Genomic DNA, 23,789 nt, shown 5'->3' on the forward strand with positions numbered 1-23,789 from the left:
TCTTTTAATTTTTTTCCTAATTTATCCTATATATACTTTGGGTATATTTTATTGTGTATTGTCTCTTTCAATAAATTGTGAGCCCCTTTAAAGCAGCCCATGTACCCTTCAATCTAGTGATACTGGCCTCCTGGCTGCTCCATAAACAATTTGACATCTTTCAAGTCCAAGCATTTTCTCTAGTTATTTATTCCCCACACCTGGAACATTCTCCCTCCTCAGCCCTGACTTCTGATCTCTTTGGCTTCCTTTAAGTCTCATCAAAAATCCCAACTTTTATAGGAAGCCTTCACAATTCTTCTTAATTCCAGTTCTTTCTCTCTGTTAATTACTTCCAGTTTATCCTGTATATATTTGTTTGCATGTTGGGTCCCTCATTAAGACTATAAACTCCTTGAGGGCAGTGTTGTATACTCAACACTTAACAGAATTCCTGATACATAATAGCTTAAAACATGTTTACTGATTGATTGATACTGGACAATTTGCATCTGGAATACTATATTTTCTGAGTGCCATAGTCAGGAACGACACTGATAAGTGGGAGAGCATTAAGAGATGTGTGACTAAGAAGACAAATGGTCTCAAGTTTGTGCCATATGGAAATCACAGGATCTCTCCTGTGGAAGAAGAGACTTAAACGGTGAAAATTGCATAGATATAAATTTAGGTTAAATGTAAGAAGAAACTGTTAACAATTTATTATTGTTCACTTGTTTTTCAGTTGTGTCTGATTTTTCTTAATTTATTTTGTGTTTTCTTGGCAAAAGAAAACTAGTTTCCTTCTCCAGCTCATTTTATGGATGAGGAAACTGAAGCAAAGAGAATAAAGTGACTTGCCCAGCATCACAGAATTAGTAAGTATCTAGAGTCTTTCTGACTCATCCACTATACCACTTAATTTCCCTATGATGATTAGAAATAACCAAAAATAGAATATAAGCTTTCCTGAGAAGCAGTAGGTTCAAGAAAAAGTCGGACAACGCTTTGTCAAGTATGTTAGAGAGGTAATTCTTTATGTCCACTGAAGTTCCTTTCAACTTTGAAATTCTGTGAAGTATTTGAAAAGCTATCATATGAAAAAAAAAATTAGATTTCTACACTGTCCTGGAATACTGAATTGGGAACAATGAGTAAAAGCTATAAAGAGGCAAATTTAGACTTTTATAAAGAAATTTTCACACACATATATGCATGCACATAAAAATATGTACATGTATATAATTTCACCTTAATAAAATATAGGCTTCTAGAATACATGGACTATCTCACTTTTGCATATTGATTCCCAGCACCTAGCACAGACATTTAGTAAATGCTTTTCAACTCATTAATTTATTCCATCTACTTAAACTTAACCCTTCTTTTAATAAACTTAAAGCAGGGCAGTGAAGAAAGAATGGGTGGAATTTTGAGTCAGAGATTGTTGTTGTTTTAAAAGTTTTGGTATTAAGATTACTATACATTTCCCCATCCTATGAATCTTCAGTATTTTATATAGGGAATAAATTACAAATTACTCACATTAAAAGAAATACACATAAGTTGTACTTAATGAAAGAATTTATTATATCTTGTGAGGCTATGACAAAGAAATTAAGAGTACCTTTAAGATTTCACCCATAATGATTATGAGTGAATGGATTATGAGTATCTTTTAAGATTTCACCCATAATGAGCAGGAAGCATTTAAGTATAGGTTTTACAGGAAAATTCCCTTTAAAATGCTTCTGCTCCTTTAAATTTATATCATAGTATGTGAGGTACTAGTAAGGCTGATATCACCAGAAATACCCAGCTTGGTGATCTCATTGAAGTTTTTCATTCGATGATTGTACTGCAACAAGTGGGCATCATTGACAGCAACCTTGAAATGATCAGTTTCAACGAGAATCTGAATCTGAAATGATATGTAAACAAACTTGGTTATATACTCCTATATATTTACACACCCAGTTAACCTAAATTCAATGGACGAGATCAATAACAGGATTAATGAACATCCCCATGCTGACCATTTTGGTCTCAGATCAACTATATCATTAAGACTTTCTCTATGCTTCCACTTTATGGAGCCTACTGATAGAGACAAAGGCAGAGTTGAAAGAAAATTAGTATCTGAAATGCTTTCTTTTCCCTATGAAAAGAGTTTCACCAAAATGGCCCAGGTATGTGATTAGCTATGCTTCACTTTATTTCTAAGGAGATTTATTTTAATCTGATAGAATAATTCCATTTTACATGCTAAAAACATGATTTGCCATATGCAATGCTTTCTGTTGTTTTGCACCACTGACCTGGATCACTCTTTCTTTAAATGAAACCAGAAAACTGTTGTTTCTGGCAAGGATTCATAATTTGCTCCAAGTTAAAGACGGGATCAGAGTGTGTTTGACTAAGCAAGGCACAGGACTAACAAGGGATAATTAAATGTAGACTATGATAAAGAGTCCCAATCTTTTTTGAAAGAAATCATTTCTAATTTCTCTCAAGTCTTACAATCAACATAGTGGGGAAAGAAAGAGCTGATTGGAGAGGGGAGGGCTTTTTAATGTTGCCCACACAATCCTCCTCTTTGAGAATTTCAGCAAACAGAAAACTCACCAAAGAGAGAAAGTGGCACACAAGTACACACAAACATACTGTTGGGAGACTCCCGAGGTAAGAACTTGATAACAAATTGATGGCAACCATCCTTTCTGTAACATTCAAGTTTAAGGTACTTTGCATTTCATATAGACTTTTCATGCTGACTTACTTTGAAGGGTTTACCAGCTTCAAAGGGGAACTCAGCATGCCTTTCTTCTTTTCCCCAGTTATTGTCAAATTTTGAATTACAAACAATTACTCGTCTGTTGTCTTCATTAAAACGAGGATTGAAGTGGAAGGCCACATCATTTCCTTTCTTGAAATCTAAAGCAATTCTATTAAGGAGAAAAAAAGTGACTTAGTTATAAGATCATACTTTTTGGACAGCCCCAAACAGATGTCTTGTAAATATTTCATACACGGTGTCCAAAACAAAACTTGTCTTTCCTTAAGTTCTCTCTTCTCCTTAACTTTCTTATTTCTTTTGAAATATCTTTGTAGTAACCCAACATCAGAATCTGTTATCCCTGTCTCTTCCCATACTTTTACCCCTCAATCAGTTGCTAAGTCGTGCTACACAATTTTCCTTGTAACCATTCTGTTTTCTCCACTCATATGCCATTTTTGCTCAAACCTCTTTAACTTCTCAAATGGACTAATGCAATAGCATCCTAATTTGTTTACTTGCCTAAGTCAGTCCTCTCACCTAACCATCCTCCATATAGTTGCCAAATTGACAGACCTAAAGCATAGGTCTGACCATGTCACTTATTAGCTCCAGAAGTTCCGGGGGGTTCCCTATTATTTTTAGGATAGAAGGCTAATTATTCTGTTTAGCTTTTAAATGCCTTCTAATCGGATTCAGTCTGCTTTCCTAGACTTATTTTTAAATCACTCTCATTTATATACTCTATCTATGTCTCTGCAATACTAGCCTATTTGCTATTCCTTATATACGATATTCCTTCTCCCATTTCCAAGCCATCACCTTCCCACGGATCCTGGCTTTCTTCAAAACTGAGTTCAAGTACTCTAACAAAGTCTACTCTGATTTTCCTTACTTCCTATTACTTCAGGTGTTAATATCCTCCCTCTCTCTAGAAAAATTACTTAAGGAGCAGCTGGGTGTCACAGTGGATAGAGCACTGGCCCTGGAGTCAGGAGGACCCTAATTCAAATCCAGCCTCAGGCAATTAACACTTAATAATTGTGTGACCTAAGGCAACTCACTTAATCCAGATAGTCTCTCCCCTGCCAAAGAAAGAAATTTATAATTTTATATTTAGTTTCCTATGTATATACATTAATTTTCCCTCCAATAGAGTAAGTTCTTTGCAAGCAGAAACATTTTTTCTTTTTTAATCCTCAGCTCCCAACACAGTGCCTATGAAACTGAATAAATATTTATTGAACTGAATTATCACATGACTATCAACTGTCCAAAGTTTATAAACAAAGGACATCATTTCAGTTGCGGGCATCACTTTCAATTTTACTGAGAAAATGGAGGTTACACATTGTGAGCTTCCTCTTTTTCCCAATTATAAATCTCAAACTTTACCCAGCATCATTTCTTACTTTCTCCTCCATTCTTTGACATAGAGGATTCAAATATTTGTAGTAGCATGATGGGCAACTAGGTAGTGGTGTATAGAATGTCAGACACAGAGGTAAAAACACTCATCTGTCAGAGTTAAATCTGGCCTCAGACACTTAACTACCAGTGCAATTCTGGCCAAATCACTTAATCCTTTTGTTTCACTTTCCTCATCTGAAAAATGAGCTGGAGGAGGAAATGGCATTCTAATATTTTTGCCAAGAAAATCCCAAATAGGTTCATGAAGAATCAGACTGAATAACTGAACAACAATAATTATCATGGAGAAGAGTGGCACATGATTAAAAAGTTTTTAAAAGCTGAGAAGCAAATCCTTTATTTGCGATTACTGGCAACTGCCATAGATTTAGCTCCATGCTGGAGTAGGAAGATAAGAGTTCAAATCTGCTTCTTTCTACCTATTTCTGTGCTTTTCCTTTAAATTACAATATTTAAAAGTAAACTCTTTAAAAATACTTATCTGTGTACCTATTGTAACCCTCCAGTAGAATGTAAATTCTGCACTCAGCAGGCATTTAAAATTGCTTGTTGAATTGAATTTTCTAAGACAGTTAATTAATATCTATTATGTTTTATTTTGTCCCAGGCACTGTGCAAAGTACTGTTGATACAGAAGGCAAAAAAATGGTGCTTGCCCTCAAGAAGCTTAAATCCCCCATTAGATTTCCTGAAAAAGTTTCCCTGAAAAGCAGGGAAGAGGGAAAAGGACTGAGAAGATACCCATTGAATAGATGGGAAATAATGGGATGGCTACCTTGGGTAACCTCCTAAAATAGAGGATATAGGAGTTGTCCAATGTCCACCTCAAAACCCATCAGCAACAATAGACAGCCAAATGAATTGGACTAGGGTTATAAGAAGGAAGACAAAAATGTGAATATTAGTTGAAATGTTCTGTATACTGTCCATGATGTTGAATATTTGTGAGTACATTTATGTTAAATTCCTAACTAGGTCTCAAGGAAAAGGTGAGGTCTCTAGCTTATTATGAAGGCTGAAAACATTACCACAGAAAATAATGCCCAGGCCATTATAGAACTGAAGGCAACAAGCCTGAAGACAAGGCCAGCACCCCAATATCCAGCCTCTGGAAAAGAAGCCCACAGAAGAACAGAAGATTGTGCTAACATTTTCAAATATTACTTCATATGATTCTCACAAAAGCTCTGGGAAGTTGGCACTATTATTATCTTCATTTTGTAGGTGAAGAAACTGAGGCAAAACAAAGGTTAAATAATTTGCCCAGAATCAAAAAGTTAGTCAGAATCTAAGGTTAGTTTTGAATTCAGGTCTTCTTGCAGAGAATCAAGAAGTTTGAGGTAATTTGAATTTCTAAGGTTGCTTCCTAAGCCATCAGTTCCAAAGGTAGATCCAGAAAAATTTGATTTTGAGACTCTTTAATACCTAAGGAAGAGCTGAATGAAGTTTTGCTTCTATGCCTATGGAAACTCCAATTCCATGCAATGGAATTTATATTCTGACTCTACTTTGACACTATAACATATTTAAGTAGATTTTACTTCAAATAAAATTTTTCAAAAAATTTTCTCCTTAGATGCCAATGTAGCTATAGGATGGGGTCTTTGATTACTAAAAAAAAGATTATGTTGCATAATAGATACAGTCCTAGCCTTGAAAGAAGACACTTTGGATACTTTGTGACCCTGGGTCAGCCACTAACTTTTTAGAATTTCACTTTCCTCTTCTATAACAGAGTGATACTTTTCAAAGGGACTATGAGAATCAAATGAAATAATTTTGCAAAACTTAAAGCATTTTATAACTGATCTAGAGTTATTTAAAAAAGGATTATCTAGCTTTTAGGTCTATTATCATTTGGTCTTTGTTATTGTTGTTATTCAGTCATTCAGTCATGTCCAACTCTAAGGGATCCCATGGACTTTTGTCTTGACAAAGATACTAGAGTCCTTTACCATTTCCTTCTTCAGTGTGTACCTACTTTACAGATGAAAACTAAGATAGGAGTTAAAGAGACTTGCCCAGGGTCACACACTAAATGTCAAAGGCAGAATTTGAACTCAGATCTTCTGGGCTATATATCTAATATTACATTTATTACACCATTTAGTTTCTTTAAAATATTAAAGAGATAAATTATGAGGCCTTTTTTAAAGCTGTGTTTTACTCTATTTAAAATAACCCTTTTTGGAGTTAAGGATAAATAGAAAAGAAAAAAATGGGAGGTTAAAGGTAAAATTCCTATAATCAGCACAAGACCTTTAGTTTAAAAAAAAATCCTATTGAAAATAAAAATTTGACATTTTCAGCTTTTCTAGATGCTATTATTATATGTAATATAATACATATATTATGTATTATATTATTATAATTAACTATTCTCTTACCTGTTTGCATTGGTTTTTGTTGAGCCAATAATGGTTATTAGCATGTGAGGCATAATTCCTCCTGGCAAGGGAAGATCATAAGGCACTATCTATGGATGAAAAAGATAGATATAGACATGTAAGAAAAGGAGCACATGGGTTCTTAGTCTTAAAGATTCTGCTGATATTTGCTCGCAATGCACATGTGTGATGATCTCATGGAAAGAATTCTGATCAAATTTCTCAGACCTAAAACTCCTTTCTAACCCTGCTACCCTTTGACACTGATGGATCTTATATCTGGGTTCAGGAATCTACAATAATCTATATTAAATAGTTACCTTGGAAACTGAGATAATGGACTACATTTAAGATAAGAACAAAAGGAATATCTTCCTTGGTACCAAAGGCAAAAAACGGCCCCTTTTTAAATTAAACTACAACCTCTACCCTTACCAAGCTGATCTTTACTTCATACACTTTCTTCTCCCTTCCCAACACTCAGGCCTCTTGGAATTTTCTAATTCTTGAAAATAATCAAGTAATACCATGTTTTCAAAGTAAATTGCAGTACTTTGTTTATATCTTCTTTATTGCATTAACCTGGCAGTAGGTCAAATTTGGGGAACTGTCCCTTCCTTCCTTAAGGGCTTGAGTGATATCTTTATATTTCTGGCTGTGAGAATTTATACAAAATATGTGCTCCATAAATGTTCACTGAAGGAATGAGATCTTAAAAAGTTGTTTATTCACATCTCGCTTACTATGTATGCACCTACATGTTTTACCTCTAATGTATACCTGCTATATACCCACTATTCTCTGGGCAACTCACCTTAGGCAATTATTTAGGACTAAAAGTTGAAGAATAGTTCCCAATCTACATTGACAAAAAAATTTCCCCACTAGAAACTCCCTATTGTTGATGAACACATAGATCTGAACCAAAAAAATAATAATAATAATAATGCAGCTAGTTTTTGATGTTGATCAATCAAGCTAGAATTTATCAAGCAACTACCATGTGGTAGGTACTATGCTAAGTGCTGCAGATTCAGAGAAAATGCAAAAATAGTCTCTGCCCTCAAGAACCTTATATTCCATCAAGGAAGACAAGTGAAAAATTAAGTACATATGAGATACATACAAAGCATATGAAAGGCAACTTTTTGAGGAAAGGTACTAATAGCAGGGGGAACAGTAAAGGCCTCCTACAGAAGGTAGAATTTGAAATAAATCTTACAGGAAACCAGCAATTCCAAGAGGAAGAGGTAAGGAGGGAAAATATCAGGCATGGAGGGCAGCAAATACAAATGGAGAAAGAAGGATGATGGGGTCATAATGTATACCAACTCTAGAAAGATAAGAAAACACAAGATTGTGAACTTTAAATATTAAAGGACTTTATATTTGGTACTCTAAGTAATAAGGCACTATTGGTAAGGTAACTAGATAGGTTTGGAAGAGAAAGGCTAAAGTATTGGTGGAATTACTCTTGAAGGCAAGCAGGGAAGGGCACTGATGGGGATCAGTTTAACCTTATAGCCTTGTCTTGCTATGTCCTATCAGAAACCTGAGTTATGTCAAATCCCTATAAATCTGTCTATGTTTTACTTCATCTTTGCTAAATCCTTCTGGGATACAACTAACATAACATTCTGCCTCATGGTGTCTTTCCCCTCATGTATGGTGTCCCTCCTCTCATCCTCCACTATGCCTTTATTCTTTCTCCTTATAGCTAACTAACTCTTTTAGGGTATTAAATCTTCTTTTGTTATTTAGCCTGCCTGCTAAGGGCATACTCTAACCTCATGGGATGTTCTCCTTACTTCTTTAAGTAAAGACTTTAATGCACAAAAGAAAGCAGAAGAAAACACAAATATTTGGGATAGCTTTGAAAATTACAGGTTGAATTTCTTTTGAACTTAAAAGAAAAAGCAAACTATATCTAATGAAACATTGTTGATTCCATTTACAAGGTTTTTTTGGATTTTTTATATTCTACTATGTATATGAAATGTTTATTTTATTTAGTGGGTTTTTAAGTACACAGTATTAGAGGTGTGGCTCCATCAATTAACCTATTCTACTTCAAAATAATTATTTTTGTTAGGTAATATTTATTGATTGAATCCATAAGAACTGAGTATCAACAGGGCCTATGACATGAGAAATCTAATCACACCTTGGGGAACTTGTATAAAAAGTTGGATCTCTCAGACACAGAGAAATTCTGAGTGTCTGGAAGTAGAGGAATGGGGTCACACAAATCTTTAAAAATTCAGCACTACAGAGCCATTTATGTAAGGGGGGGAAACGATAGTATTGAGCTATTACAGAGAAAAGAGAGCAAGAAAAGCATCTTGGAACAGAAGATTCAGGTTGATACTACCAATTATACCTACTCACTCAAGGGCTAAGGGAAGTTCCAAGGAAAAAACATATTGCTTTTCCTCTTAGTACCTGTTTATTCACAGACTCTACAATATAATCTATTGCATTTTTCTGTTTCTGGCTATCTGAATTTTTTCTTAACTACAGTGGCCAGGAGTTAACTAGAGATAGATATAAATTTAAATTAAGGTAGAGAGACATAACTCAGCTTAAATGTTAGGAAATTTCCAAACTAAGGGTTTAGACTATTGTGATTACTCTTATAGCTATTCATCTAAAATAAACTATCTAAAGTCACAGAGAAGGGGACCATGTGTATGCTAAGGGCCATTATATCATCCCTGTAACGTGCTGTTGTCTCCAGAAGCTGCCAATTGCTCTCTGGGAGGAGATCTGCTGTGTTAACTCAAATCTCTCGGACAGATTCTTCTTCCTGTAGAGAGCCCACTTCCCTTCCTGCAGAGAGCAGCCTCAAGTTTCCTCCAGACAAAACTCCCTCTTTCCTCCACAGCTGCCCTCTTTTATCCTCCCAGAGAATGGGCGGGGGATAATGCAAAGGCTTCTGGGAAAAATTACTTCAACCAATGAACTTACTCCTCCTAAGCATGCAAGCTCTTCCCCAGGAATTCACAAGTAAAAACTCCCAGTAAAGGCCGGAACTAGAGAATTGAAAAGTACCGACTTAGCACTTAGTAAGAACCTAATATCTCATTATCTCATTAGCACTTAGTAAGAACCTAAAACATCCCTAAGACTTTTTAAAAAGTTAATTATAAGACTTTACAACAGAATTTAAAATATACACTTATTTTTAAAAGCTATCAAAATAATTCAGGTGAAAGGTGATGAGGACCTAAATTAAGCTCATGGCTCCATTTATAGAAGTGGAAAAAAGGAGATATATGAGATTTTTGTGGTGATAGAAATGACAAGATATGACTACTGATTGTATATAAAAGAGTAAAGATTAGAGCAGTTTTACAGGCCAAGATAATGATAATTCACATTTATATAGTTCTTGAAGGTTTATAAAGCACTTCTCTCACCACCAGCCACCCATTATCTTAGGAGGAAGGTATTGTTAACCCCCTTTTCTAAATGAAGATAACATGCTTCTGATATGTATCAACTCATCCTTCCCTTATAAAATTTGTAAGAAACCAACATTCTTTACGATGGGATTGGCATAAACTATTGTCACTCCTAGACATTTCAATTTGATAAATGCAGTTCTACATTATTATGCTTGTTTATGCTTATTAATTTCAGAGTACTGTTTACTGAAACAAAATTTAAATAAAACATAGTTTTAAATCTGTTAGGGAGGGGGAGTAATCTTTGACATACACACATAGGTCACTATGATATAAAGTACTATTTAAGTCCATGAGAGTAATATGAAAAAATATTATGTGGCATTTTGGGAGAAAAGACCTTATTGAATATAGTAAATAGTTTTCATTAAGCCTACAATAGTCATCCTATTCTGGTCTTCCAAATATTCCAATGATAGACTTTCACCACAGATTATTTGACTTGTAAAACCAAAGGAGGAAAAAGAGTATATTATAATTTGGCTACAGAGTAAGTCAGATGTCCTTTCTTGAAAGAGAATATAAACAAGAGAGGCAGTGTATTGTAGGGAATTTAGAGCTGACTTCAAAACCAGAAGACCTGGTTTTCCATTCCCCCTTCTAACCACATCCTAACTGTGTGACCCTGGTCAAGTCACTTTATTTCCTTGTGTTCTAAGTGACTCCTTAAGCCTATTAAATTGCAGAAAGGGTGCTGATCTGCATTGGTAAAGAGAGGTTTCTTATGGAGAAAAATTCCTTATATTAATCTAGTAGCTATATCTAAAGACATGAGGGAAAAAGTGCTAAAAAAAGCTGCTTAGTAATTTGGTGGCTTCCAGGCATATGGTCAGACATTGAAGACTTTGGGAAGTCTTGTTTAGTATTTTTTTTTTCTTTTTGCTGAGGCAATTGGGGTTAAGTGACCTGCCCAGCTAGGAAGTGTTAAGTGTCAGAGATCAAATTTAAACTCAGGTCCTCCTGACTCCAGGTGCTCTATCCACTGCATCACCTAGCTGCCCCATTTTTTATATATAAATAAATTAGCCACTTTTTCTATATCTGCAATACTGAACAGAGCTAGTTTTCTACAAAAGCATCAGAAAATGATAGTTCTGTTTGTTCTAGACTACAACTTTGCCTTTTCATTGGTTTTGTGAAATTAACAATAAGCCAGAGATATGATCATTCAGTTTGAGCTTACCAGTGGGCTTCCAACTGGAGGTGTTGGTCCACTGGGGGTACTTATGGGCCCTGAAGGTGGATAAGTTCCATGAGCACTAGGCTGTCCTGGAGCTGGATAGGCCCCAGATGCCACTGGTCCAGGATAGGCCCCGGGCATTGATGGTCCAATATAGGCCCCAGGTACCCCTGCACCAGGGTAGGCCCCAGGCGCCCCTGCACCAGGGTAGGCCCCAGGCGCCCCTGCACCAGGGTAGGCCCCAGGCGCCCCTGCACCAGGGTAGGCCCCAGGCGCCCCTGCACCAGGGTAGGCCCCAGGATATCCTGGGTACGCCCCTGTACCAGGGGATTGATTTCCCCAATGACCTTGTGGCCAACCTTGTGGGTTTTGGTTTCCAGACCCAGATAAGGCATCATTAAGCTAAAAGAGAGAAGAAAACAATCACAAGAATAAAAACAGTTCTCATAAATTTTTAAAATAAAATCAAGGGAAGCAAAAAAAAAAAAAAGGAAACTGAACAATTTCTGATTTAAAAAACAGAACAAGCAATGATGAAAAATAAAATGAATGCCTATGAACTTTATTGCTTATTGTTTAAATTGTTCTAACATTTTAGCTGCTCTTTGCTCAGAAGGTTTAAATTATTTGTTTTCTGGATTGTGTCTTTTATCACACATTATTATTTCCCATTACTGCAAATAATTCAGAATTACTTTAGTTACTCTATAAAAGAATTTTTAATTGTGAGCTTAAAACTTTAAAAAGTCATTATCAGAATACATCAAAAATTTGTATTGCTAGGCTTCAATTCAATTCTATACTGCCCAGAATATTGCTCCATTTCAGCCAAGGAGTTAGGGTTACTATTAATGACGCATGAATCTCCTTACCTAATTTGTGTTCCCTGTCTCAGTGGCTAAAAAAACAAAACAAAGCATCAATTGGAACTAACAGATCTTCTTAATGGAGGGTCCCCAAAATGATTGGGAAGGTAATTAAAAGGGTAGAAAGTTATAAAAATAACTCACGGTTAGTAGCACATATTATAGGAATGAAAAACTTACAGAAAATCCGTCAGCCATTTTCCTAAAAATGAAAACAGAAAAGTCCATCATTGTCCATCATTAAGAAAAGTCTTAAAATTCCATTTATAAAAAGAGGAATCTTATACTTGTGAAACTTTGGTTTTATACCACTTTCCATTTAGAATAATTTGTCCTAATCTAAGGGCTAACTTAAGCACGGTAGATAAAACATTAGACTAGAGTCAGAAACATTCATCTTCCTGAATTCAAAACTGGCTTCAGACACTTACATTAGCTATGTTTCCTTAAACAAGTCACTTAACCCTGTTTACCTCAGTTTCCTCATTTCAAAATGACCTGGAGAAGAAAAACGGTGAAATCCCAAATGAAATCACAAAGAATTGGTCCTGACTAAAATGACTGAATAACAATAAGCTTAAACTTATGAATATCCTGCAACATAAAGAATTCTTGCTTTTTCCTTTATTTTTTATTCAACCAACATTACTCTTCTAACTTTTTATAACTACTTGTTATAGACTAGGAGATAAAGTCTTAAGTCAGCCTTTGACATGGTTAATAACCCTCTCTTTCTTTTTGAGACTTAGTTCTCTCCAGTTTTTCAGGACAACACTATTTCTTGGTTTTCCTTCTCAGTCTGATCCTTCTCAATGTCCTTTGCTGGATCTTCATCCTAGACCATGCCCTCTAACTAAAGATATTCCTCAGGGTTCTGTCCTGGGTTGTAATCTTTTCTCCCTCTATATTACTTCTACTAATGATCTAATCAAGTCCTGATCAATTTAATTACCATTTCAATAAAAACTATATACAAATCTACTTATAATATTCTAAACTCTCTGCTGACCTCCAATTTTGTATCTTCCACTGCCTTTCAGACATTTCAAACTGGATATCAAGGAAACCAAACAGTATTTTCTCCACTAAACTCTCTTCATCTCTTACCTGCCCAGTTACTGTAAAGGGTAATATCATCCTCAGTCCCTCAGATTCTCAAACCTGTCATCCTTTATTCCTCACTATGTCTCACCCTTCATATACAAGCTATTACCAAGACCCATCAATTTCACATTTGTAACATCTCTTGAATATCCCCTCTTCTCTCCTGTGACACCACCAGCACTCTGGTATAGGTTCTCCTTACCTCATGCCTGGACTATTGTAATAGCCTGCTATTAAGTCAGCCTACTTCAAGATTTTCCCTACTCCTTTACACATTTTATTTAGCCACCAAAATGATATTTCTAAAGCATAAGTCCAATCATGTCACCTCCTTAATTCAGTAAACTCCAGGCACAAACTCCAGTGATACTGGCCTTGAAGAGGACTTTTTGCCTTTTTTTTTTTTTTTTGGTATGCCCAGTGCCTAGCACATAGTTAACATGTTAGCTTTTATTATTATTATTATTATTACATTCTTTGACTCAGCTATTACCATTACCAAAGAGGGAAAAAATATGTAAGAGTTCATTTGTATAAAAAATATTTATATTAGCATTTTTGTTGTTTTTGTTGTAGTAGAAAATTGGAAATAAAGTAGATGCCCATCATTTGGGGAACAGCTAGAGAATACAAATATAATTTCTCCTGGTCACATAACTTCTTTTCATAGCCATATGGTTAATCTTTAAAGAGGAAGGAGAAATCCCTTCTCCCACTTGGGAAGTCTTCTCCATAGGGGAAAAATATGTGGAAACTTGGGAAGATTATGTTTGAACTGATGGAGGATTAAGTTACTAGAAGAATAATTTATGCATTAACTATAATAATATAAGGGATTTCAAGAGATGTAAGAATTCTGATCAATGCAATGATCATTCATGACACTAGAAGATTCATGCTAAAGTATGGTTCACATCTCTTGGAAGGAAGGTGAACTAGACATATTTTCAGACATGGGAAATATATTAATTTGTTTAATTGTCTGTATTTATTACAAGAGAGGGCTTTGACTTTACGGGAGTAGGTGAGTAGTGCTAATCATATAAAACAACAAAAAAAGGCCTGTTTGTGCCAAAATGTTTGTGGCAGCTCTTTTCCTAGTGGCTAGAAACTGGAAGATGAATGGATATCCATCAATTGGAGAATGGTTGGGTAAATTATGGTATATGAAGATTATGTAATATTATTGCTCTCAGACTAATTACATTTTCTTTTCTAGATTTCTCTGGAATCTTTTGTTTGTATTTCAAAGTTCCTACCCAGCTGTAGTCATTCATCAAAAATGCTTGAGGATCCTCTAATCCATTAAAGATGTCTCTGAAGTATATATCCCTACTTCCTAATCAGTGTTTTCTCCTGGTCACATAACTTCTTTTCATAGCCATATGGTTAATCTTTAAAGAGGAAGGAGAAATCCCTTCTCCCACTTGGGAAGTCTTCTCCATAGACCAAGCTCCTGGTCTGTATTCTCTAGAATTGCTAAAATCAGTCCAGGCCTTAACCTCTTTAAAGCCCAATCAGGCCAGTCTGTTTCCAATTTGTTCAGCTTTTGCTCATCCCAGTAAGCTCAAAAGTATTTAAAATTCAATCAAGTTGTTACCAATTATTAATATATTAATACTCATTGCCCTATTTTCTGTTCATTGCTTTCTATGACTTTTATCAAACCTGGATGAGGGAGGAACCAACACTCCTATCCTTTATAGAAGGAAATGCTGGAAAGGAGAAGAAAAAAGAAAACCATTAGATCCTGATTTGTTTGAATAATGAATCCTATTAAATGGTGATATGTATTTAAGGTCACACTATTTAAAGTTATAATTATGTTGTGGCTGTCAGTCATTTTTGATTCTTTGTGACCCATTTGGAGTTTTCTTGGAGAGATACTAGAAAGGTTTTTCCATTTCCTTCTCCAACTTATTTTATAAATGAGGTAACTGAGGCAAACAAACAGGGTAACGCAGCTAAGTGTCTGAGACCAGATCACAGGTCTTCCTGACTTTCAGACCTTTGGCACTTTAACTGTCCTAGTTGCATCTACTCTATTTTCCTCCAAAATATACCCTGCCCCCTCCAAACAATACAGACACCAGAGCTGTAAGTTTAAGTGTTCCATCACTAAATGAATTTGGCAATCATTGACCACAGCAATGATTTGTTAATCTGGGTATTGACCATTCTGTGTATGTGAATAAAATAAAAAATATCTTCAAAGTCATTTTTGAGAGTTAGGAAAATTTATACTGTTAATAATAAAATTACCTCATTAGCTGAGTTCTTATGGATATATAAGTCAAACGATAATAATAAATTAGGTACCATTATGATTTGAATTTTAATAACGAAAATATGTCTAAATTTAGTACTTAGTCTCTTTGTATCATCCATACTCAGAACAGTCACAACTTGATCAAATGAAATAAAAAAATAAAAATAAATGAACATGTTTTCTCTATCCTTTTGCTAAAGGTCTGAGGGTTTTCTTTAATGATATATGATACAGGACTATTAAAAGAGTAACTATACTTTGATGTTGTCTCAAAGTATACTATATCAGGATTTAAAATTCATTAACATATTTTTGGGGATTATTCTTCTGCACCCAGGCTCAAAGCTTTAGAACTGGAGAATTATCAGTTCAATCTCTTCATTTTACAGTAGAGGAAACTGAGGCACAGGGAAATTAAGTGACTTGTCCAAGGTTACATGAGAAGTAAATATTAGAAATGAACTGTTAGATCTTAGCAACTACAAATGTTTTAAAAAGTAAACAAACCGAAGATAAAACATTAATATTCTTGTCTCAGTAAAATAGATGACTCAGATATTGACTCAGAAAATGTCATTTTGCATAGTCACTATGCAAATTAAAGCCACATTTTAACCAAGGGAACTTAAATTACTCTGTTGTTTTGTTGACCTCTGAATTTCATATTTCTTTTAGGATAAAGTTTCTAAGCTTATTTTAGATCCAAATCATGGTGGAAAACTTCAGAACTTTTCTAGAAATCTTACACTAAGTTAAAGCAGATATATTCCCACTTGCCTACCATTTTCTACATGTATCTTTTTCAGATGAGTGCTTTATGCCTAAAGAGCTAATCAAAACAAAATGCTAAAAGTTCCTCATTCCACAGACATTATGAAATAATGGGGAAAGATACTTTCATCTGAAGTAAGAGTTTCAACTCTAGCTATTTGAAGATTAACAAATTTGTTTGAAGTCAAACAAATAACTTAACTTTTTTGGGTTTTATTTTCCTTGTAAAATTAGAAGGTTGGATGGAATCCAAAGGTACCTTCCACTCTAAGATCTTTTGATTCTAGACATTATCCATGTAAGAATTTTTTTTTTTTTAGGTCTGGAACCTAGCAATGAAACCATAAAGTCAGCAGAGTAATCTTTGCTTATAGAGACAATACCCAGGTTAAGAACATTAAGAAATCACATGATATCGTTGGTGGAGTTGTGAAAGAATCCGGCCATTCTGGAGAGCAATTTGAACTATGCCCAAAAAGTTATCAAACTGTGCATACCCTTTGATCCAGCATTGCTGCTATTGGGCTTATATCTCAAAGAAATACTAAAGAGGGGAAAGGGACCTGTATGTGCCAAAATGTTTGTGGCAGCTCTTTTCATAGTGGCTAGAAACTGGAAGATGAATGGATGTCCATCACTTGGAGAATGGTTGGGTAAATTATGGTATATGAAAGTTATGGAATATTATTGCTCTGTAAGAAATGACCAGCAGGATGAATACAGAGAGGTTTGGAGAGACTTACATCAACTTATGCTGAGTGAAATGAATAGAACCAGGAGATCGCTGTACACTTTAACACCAACGCTATATGAAGATGTATTCTGATAGAAGTGGATATCTTTAACATAAAGAAGATCCAACTCACTTCCAGTTGATCAATGATGGACAGAAACAACTACACCCAGAGAAGGAACACTGGGAAGTGAATGTAAACTGTTTAGCACTACTGTCTATCTACCCAGGTTACTTATACCTTCGGAATCTAATACTTAACGTGAAACAATAAAATTGGATTTACACACATATATTGTATCTAGGTTATACTGTAACACATGTAAAATGTATGGGATTGCCTGTCCTCTAGGGGAGGGAGTAGAGGGAGGGAAGGGAAAATTTGGAAAAATGAATACAAGGGATAATGTTATTAAAAAAAAATTACTCATGCATATATACTGTCAAAAAACTTTATAATTATGTTTATAATTATAAAATTTTTTTAAATTAAAACAATCCAATAAAAACAAAACAAAAAAAAATAAATCACATGATAATTCTGTGATTTTCAGATAAAGAAAAGCAAACATGAGTCAGACTCAGAAATCTTTCATTTTAATAAACTCAACTGTCAGGTTTACCCCTTTAATAATAAACACCTCTCTAGATTACAGTGCAAGCCTTTGCCTGCCCAGCAATTAATATTATACCCTATTCTTCATTTCTCATCCAATTATCTTGGTTCCCAAGAATATTTTTGCAACTTCAGTCCTTAAAGAAGTCTCCCTATTTTTTATAAAATGTTGTCAGAATATAAAAAAATTCCTTTAAATGTATTTTCCCAGAAACCCAGGGCCTTACTCTACTATTACTCTTACCAAATAGCTTTGAAATTCTACATCACAATAGATATGTTTCTACTTCATTGCACTTGGTGAAACAGAAAGTTCCCCAAAGAAAGAAAGTACGAAGTAAGAAATTGGAAAAAAATTTTAGATGAAATAACTTTAACTCCCTTTGACTCTATAAACAATTTACAATCTAAAAGGGAACTTGTGGTGCATACACAACTAGGGTGCCTAATATGAACAAAAGATGTTACGGAATACAGAAAGAAATGTTAAAACTTTTTAAATATAAAAAAATTTATTAAAAGTAATTAATAATAAGCCAGTTTATCTTCTTTTTCTCACAAATATTGTTCTTAGGGCTTTTGGGACTTCCTCTAGTAAGTGTATGTTATTGAGTGAAGTGAAAGGAGGATTTGTTTTCTGTGTAGCTCAAAATTGCATTACAATCATGTAACAATTCTGCCTGTTTGAAACTACTTAAAAGACCAGGCACAAGGGACTGTACTAACAGATAATTTCCAACAGCAAAGAAGATATTTTTAACACTACAAAATATGTAGATGCCAAAAGAAAGCTGAAAAAATTTTTATATACTTTGATAGCCTAGAATATCATATTTAGTAAATATAGTTTTTAATCCTTTAAAAAAATTTTTATCAAGTAGTCTTTTTAAAAATATGAAACAAAGGCTGCTGTTTTCAAGATTTTAATTTCCCTAAGACTAAGGTTGTGGTTCTTCAATAACTTCTTTCTGTATTTAGTTTAAAATGCTGCTTTTTATTTTTAAAAACTTGCTTCTATTATTGCTTTCAAATTACTGCAACAATCTGCACTTTTTTTTCTATGCTACTAAAAAGTCACTTACCACTATTTACCTCAATTCCTCATCTGGAAAATGAGCTGGAAAAGGAAATAGGACAACTATTCTGATATTTTTACCAAGAAAACCCTAAATGGAGTCATAAAGAATCAGACATGACTGATATGATTGAACAGCAAAAGAATTTATGTAAATTAGTTCATTTGTTTCTTTCTGTGTGTATTCTACATGTGTAAATACAACTAAAACAAAAAAAGAACAAAATTTCAAAAATAGAATGGAGTGGTGTTAAGATAAGGCAACTAGGATAATACTTTAATGAAATTTTTTCCTTATAGTAGGATCACAGGCTTTAGAGGGAAAGCAACATTGCAGTATATAGAAGCCAATTCCTTCATTTTACAGGAGAGAAAACAGACCTAGGTTCAATTGTATGCAGAACAGCAACAACAGATATGTGATGATAAACTGTAACAGACTTAGCTATTTTCAGCAATGCAGTGATGATCTAAGACAATTCCAATATACTTGAGATGGAAAATGCCATTCTCAACCAAAGAGAGAACTATTGAGGCCTGAAAACAGATCACAGCATACTATTTTTATTTTGTTTTTGTTTTTTCTTTCTTGTGATTTTCCCTTTTATTCTAATTGTTCTTACACAACATGACAAATAGGGAAATATGTTTAGGACTGTACATGTTTATATCAATCTATATTTGCTGTCTTGGGAAGGGAGTGATGGGGGAAGGAAAAAGAAAAAAAATTGGAACTCAAACCTAACAGAAATGAATGTCGAAAATTATTTTTACATGTAATTAGAAAAAATAAAATACTGTTAAGTAAAAAAAAAAAAGATAGAAAGACTTAGGTTTAAATCTGCTTCAGACACTAGCCAAGCAACCAACAAGACAAACTTTTTAACCTTCTCTCAGCCTGTTTCATCATCTGCATTATGGAGATAATGGCACCTAGATCACAGGGTTGTTGAGAGGATCAAATAGAGTGTAAAGCACTCTATAAATGCTAGTTATTATTATTATTAGCTATTAAAACCTCCCTTCACATCAGAAAAAGTATTACACATCTTCAAGTCAGAAGGGCACAGAAGATGAATCCTTAGTTTCATTAAAATTTATGTCTTAAATTTTATTTCTAGGAATATGTCAAGCATTTTTGGAAAAGATCTGTGAAAATAACCCTAATTCAGAAACTCTAAGGTGACTTCCTCTCCATTTCTACAGCTACTTTTCCTACAGCAGACTCTTCTTACTAGAATCCCTTTACTAGAACTTATAAACTCTGACCATGGTGCTGCTGTCATTAATACATTCAAAAATATTAAATATCTGTAATCAGTGGTTAGGCAAAAGAACTTTTTGGCACAGCAATAAACTGACACTTTTAAATCTTTAGTCAGTTTCTGAAACTAATATCATTCTTCACAATCTGGGAAAAGTTAAGAATTCCATGAGAAGATAAATTTGTGTTAGGATTACTAGGTGAGAACTCAGGTTGTCTGGACAGTGACAAGGGTATGACCCTGGGCAAGTCACTTAATGTAGCGTGCTGTTGTCTCCAGAAGCTGCTGGATCGCTCTCTGGGAAGAGATCTGCTGTGTCTACTCAAATCTTTCATAAAGATTCTTCTTCCTGTAGTGAACCGTTGTCTCCAGGCAGTTGCTGTTAACTCTTGTCCTTAGAAGTGACTTCCCTTCCTGCAGAGAGCACCTACAAGCAAGATGTAGTGCAGAGTCTTCTTCTATCTCTGGGTGTCCTCTCTTTTATCCTCCCAGAGAATGGGCATGGGATAATGCAAGGGCTTCTGGGAAGAACCACTTCAGCCAATGAGCTTGCTCCTTCTATCAAGTCAACCTGAGTTCTCACCTTGTAATTGTCCAGACAACCTGAATTCTCACCTTGTCACTGTCCAGACAACCTGAATTCTCACCTAGTAATCCTAACAAATTTGAATCTTAAAAACTCTACAATTTGAGAAGAAAACCAAATAAGCTGCTTCCTGTTATGAAAAGGATTATTCGAAACTTCCAGAGAACTAGTTAGAATTTCAAAAAGCAATCCTCCATCAGCCTTCTCTCTGCTTCCCTATTTTTGGAATACTAGAAGCTGTAGTACTGGAAAAAAAAAAAGTTTCTAATTTCTTTGAAACTTAAAAATGGGAAGTCATTTTATAGTTATTCCACAATATCTTGAAGAGAAAACTGTTCAAATGGATTGCTTTTTGGTGTATGTGTGTGGGGGGGGTGGGGGTGATATTGAAAAGAAAAGGGAGAATGAAAAGAAATACACTCAAGTATAGTAACATTGTGAAGCAATACCTTAAGGATCCATACTTAGGTATCTGGCTGGGGTATTGGTATTTAGGAGCTACTAACAGGTTTAAAGTTAGAGCTTAAATAAATGTTAAAGAGTCTTTTCACCTCAATCTATTTCACAGAAGAAGAAACTGAAGGTAATAAAGGTGAAATGTATCATTCAAGATCTCATAAGTATAATTAATACAGCCGATATTTAAACCCAGGATCTCCCACTGAATATCCACAATCCTATCCTCTTTCTCTTCTACTGATTATTGTGCTCTCCTCATCCTCAGCATTTAACCCTTATTTCCCAATTTGGGAACATTTTGAATTCTATCGTTTAAGAACGAGGCAACAATGTCTAGTGGAAAGAATACTAAGCTTGGAAAGAAAGATCTGGAAACAAATGCTACTTCTAACATTTACTTGCTAGACATTGGGCATTACATAAAACATCAGACAACTTTTCTATTGACTTACAGCTTGCTGAAGAAAAAAAAAAACTAAAAACAAAAACACAGATCTTTTACAATTCATCTTAGAAACTGATGCCTGAATAAAATCCTTGTACCTCCTTTAAAAGCACCAAACCTAGCTTTCTCCCAACTAAAGAGGTATCAACTCCATACTCCTTTCACAGGGTAATCCTAAATTTTTGTTCTCAAGAATCCATGGAACGATAACTTTTTGTGTATATATATATTGGCTGCCTTGTTAAGAATTGATGATGGACTTAGTATGCATAAATTCTGAGAACTGAAATGGCAAGGGCTCAGTGAGTCTAACATCATCCTCCTAGCTGTGTGACCCTGTCTGCCTCAGATTCCTCAAATATAAAATGGGGATCATATCAGAACCTATGTTTAAGGGTTGTAGTGAGAATCAAATAAGATAATCCTAAAACACTGTTGCATAGTGCCTAGCACATAGGCACATAGTAGAATGCTTAATAAATGCTTGTTCCCTTCTTCCCTCCCCTCCTTTTTCTTATAAAAAAGCTGAGCTCCAGAAAGCTAAGTGACTTACCCAAGTTTACACAAGCAGTAATTTAGAAGAGACAGAATTTGAACTCACATCCTGCAACTTCAAGTTTAGAGATCTTTCTACTAAGTCACTTCTGCTTCTCAAGTTAGACAGCCGAATTTTCTGACAAGCTATTTCTGATAAAACTCACAGGAAAAATCATATGAATCCTTTCCCCCACCGCCAAGTTTGAAAAGCAGTTTCACAGTTGAGATTTTACTGTATGTTACTAGATAGGTGTGACAGGACTATTTTTTAAGCATTATATTTAAGTATTTAAGCATTATTATCCTATTTGAATTTTTCTGTCCTTCCGTAGAAGGGAGGAGGGGAGAGGAAGCGGAATCCTGCAATCTCCTTTAGGCTACAATTGGATGATTCTTGCTTTTGAAGTGCGGGAGGAGTAGCAAAGCTAGATTACAGAGGGAGAGTGCAGGGGACTGTTTCACTCAGGTGAAGGGTAGCGGGACTCCACAAAGGCTCTGCACCAGTCTTCTGCCCCAGGGTGTGTCCCGGTCTCGGGCGCAACTTGCTAGCCAGCGCCCACAAAGACTTCCACCCTCCACCTTTGGAATTTTAACTGCAATGGAATCAGTGATTATCTCAGCAGTCTCCCGACAAGTGAGTCCTTGAAGGCGGTCACCTTAAAGAACATCTCTCGCTAAAGACAGCGAAAACTTTTCTCTGCATTAGCCTCACCACATCGTTCTAGCAAGGCACTCCCGGACCCTGTCGCCTGTCTATCTCCTCTAACTCAGTCTCTGCCTAGACGACTCCCCACCGAGCCCCCTCCCAGAGACTACGGGAAAAGTTGCCCTTTAGCCAATTCTTTGAAAATCTGCGTTCTATGAGCTTTCCGAGGTGTCCTGCTCTCGTTCCAATCAACACCCTCTGTGCTCTCCTGCTCACCTGATGTGGTGACTTTTGTCCTTGTCCTGGAGAGCTGGAGCGGTCACTTCCGAGGACTAGATCAGTTTCAGCTACGCAGTTCAAATAGAATCAACCTCACCATTAAACACCGCCCTGCCAGCCTAGGAAGCAGGAGTGGGCAGGGGCGGTCCTGGGTGTGGACCGGGCCTCTGGGCACAGAGGATTTGGTAGATCAGTAAAGTACAAATCCAGAGGAACCTCCCTCCACCTCACAACTCCACTCCTAAGCTTCCGTGATTCTCTGGGGAGGAAACACGCCCAAAGCAGAGAGCCGCCCTCATAGTTCCGGGGAAGCTGTAGATTCAGTGTTCAACAGTGTAAAAGTTAACGTGTGTTTCGTGCAATACTAGACTCCCCAAGATTTAAAGCAACGTGGAAAGTTGAGGCCTACTCGAAAGAAAAACTCAATTTGGCAAGCTTGTGATTTCCTCCTTTAAAATATTCAGAAAACTACATTTCTTCACATTCATTTTTGTAGCTTTTCGACACTTAAGTGATACTTAGCCTTAATTGAGGGGATCTCTGTACAACGGCCTTAGTCATGTGAAATGTTTGTGATGTCCCAATTTCCCTTCTTCATATAGTTTCAGAATTAGTTAGGCAACAACACCCAGAAAAGAGCTCTGAATATATTAGCAAGGAAAAGAGTTGTATAAATCACCCTGGGACTTTCAGAGAAGACAAATTTTGTATTATGTATACATTATGTATACATATAAAAGGATTTTATAGTTGTTATGAAATATTTGTAGTAATATATTGATGAGGTAATAGGGAACCTCAAAATGATGAGGTAACTTGAACCAAATCATGAGATAAATACCTAATAATGAGGTATATACCTCAATAGGATTAAGTGAGGTCTAGTGGCAGGATTCGGGGTACAGGGAGTCACATGGA

At 35.4% G+C, this 23,789-nt stretch overlaps 1 protein-coding gene across 1 annotated transcript; it reads right to left on the minus strand.

Moving 5' to 3' along the window:
• Positions 1–1,545: 1,545 nt before the first annotated feature.
• On the minus strand, positions 1,546–23,176 carry LGALS3 (galectin 3). Its single transcript, XM_074290747.1, has 6 exons — positions 22,869–23,176; positions 12,267–12,288; positions 11,224–11,622; positions 6,574–6,662; positions 2,759–2,924; positions 1,546–1,900 (listed from the first exon to the last, which is right to left on the minus strand). Exons 2-6 carry the CDS (start codon positions 12,282–12,284, stop codon positions 1,745–1,747), a joined length of 828 nt encoding a protein of 275 aa, XP_074146848.1. The 5' UTR covers positions 12,285–12,288; positions 22,869–23,176; the 3' UTR covers positions 1,546–1,744.
• Between the last annotated feature and the right edge of the window lie 613 nt (positions 23,177–23,789).

The sequence above is a fragment of the Sminthopsis crassicaudata genome, chromosome 2 (genome assembly GCF_048593235.1).
Source record: "Sminthopsis crassicaudata isolate SCR6 chromosome 2, ASM4859323v1, whole genome shotgun sequence".
NCBI classification, from domain to species: Eukaryota; Metazoa; Chordata; class Mammalia; order Dasyuromorphia; family Dasyuridae; genus Sminthopsis; species Sminthopsis crassicaudata.

Bases quoted from the DNA above. Each gene is read 5' to 3' on its own strand.
- LGALS3 (XM_074290747.1), bottom strand. The intron at 6,663-11,223 runs GTAAGCTCAAAC...TTTCATCCATAG, and splicing joins CTCCAGTTGGAAGCCCACTG to ATAGTGCCTTATGATCTTCC. The intron at 1,901-2,758 runs GTAAGTCAGCAT...ATATCATTTCAG, and splicing joins AAGCTGGTAAACCCTTCAAA to ATTCAGATTCTCGTTGAAAC.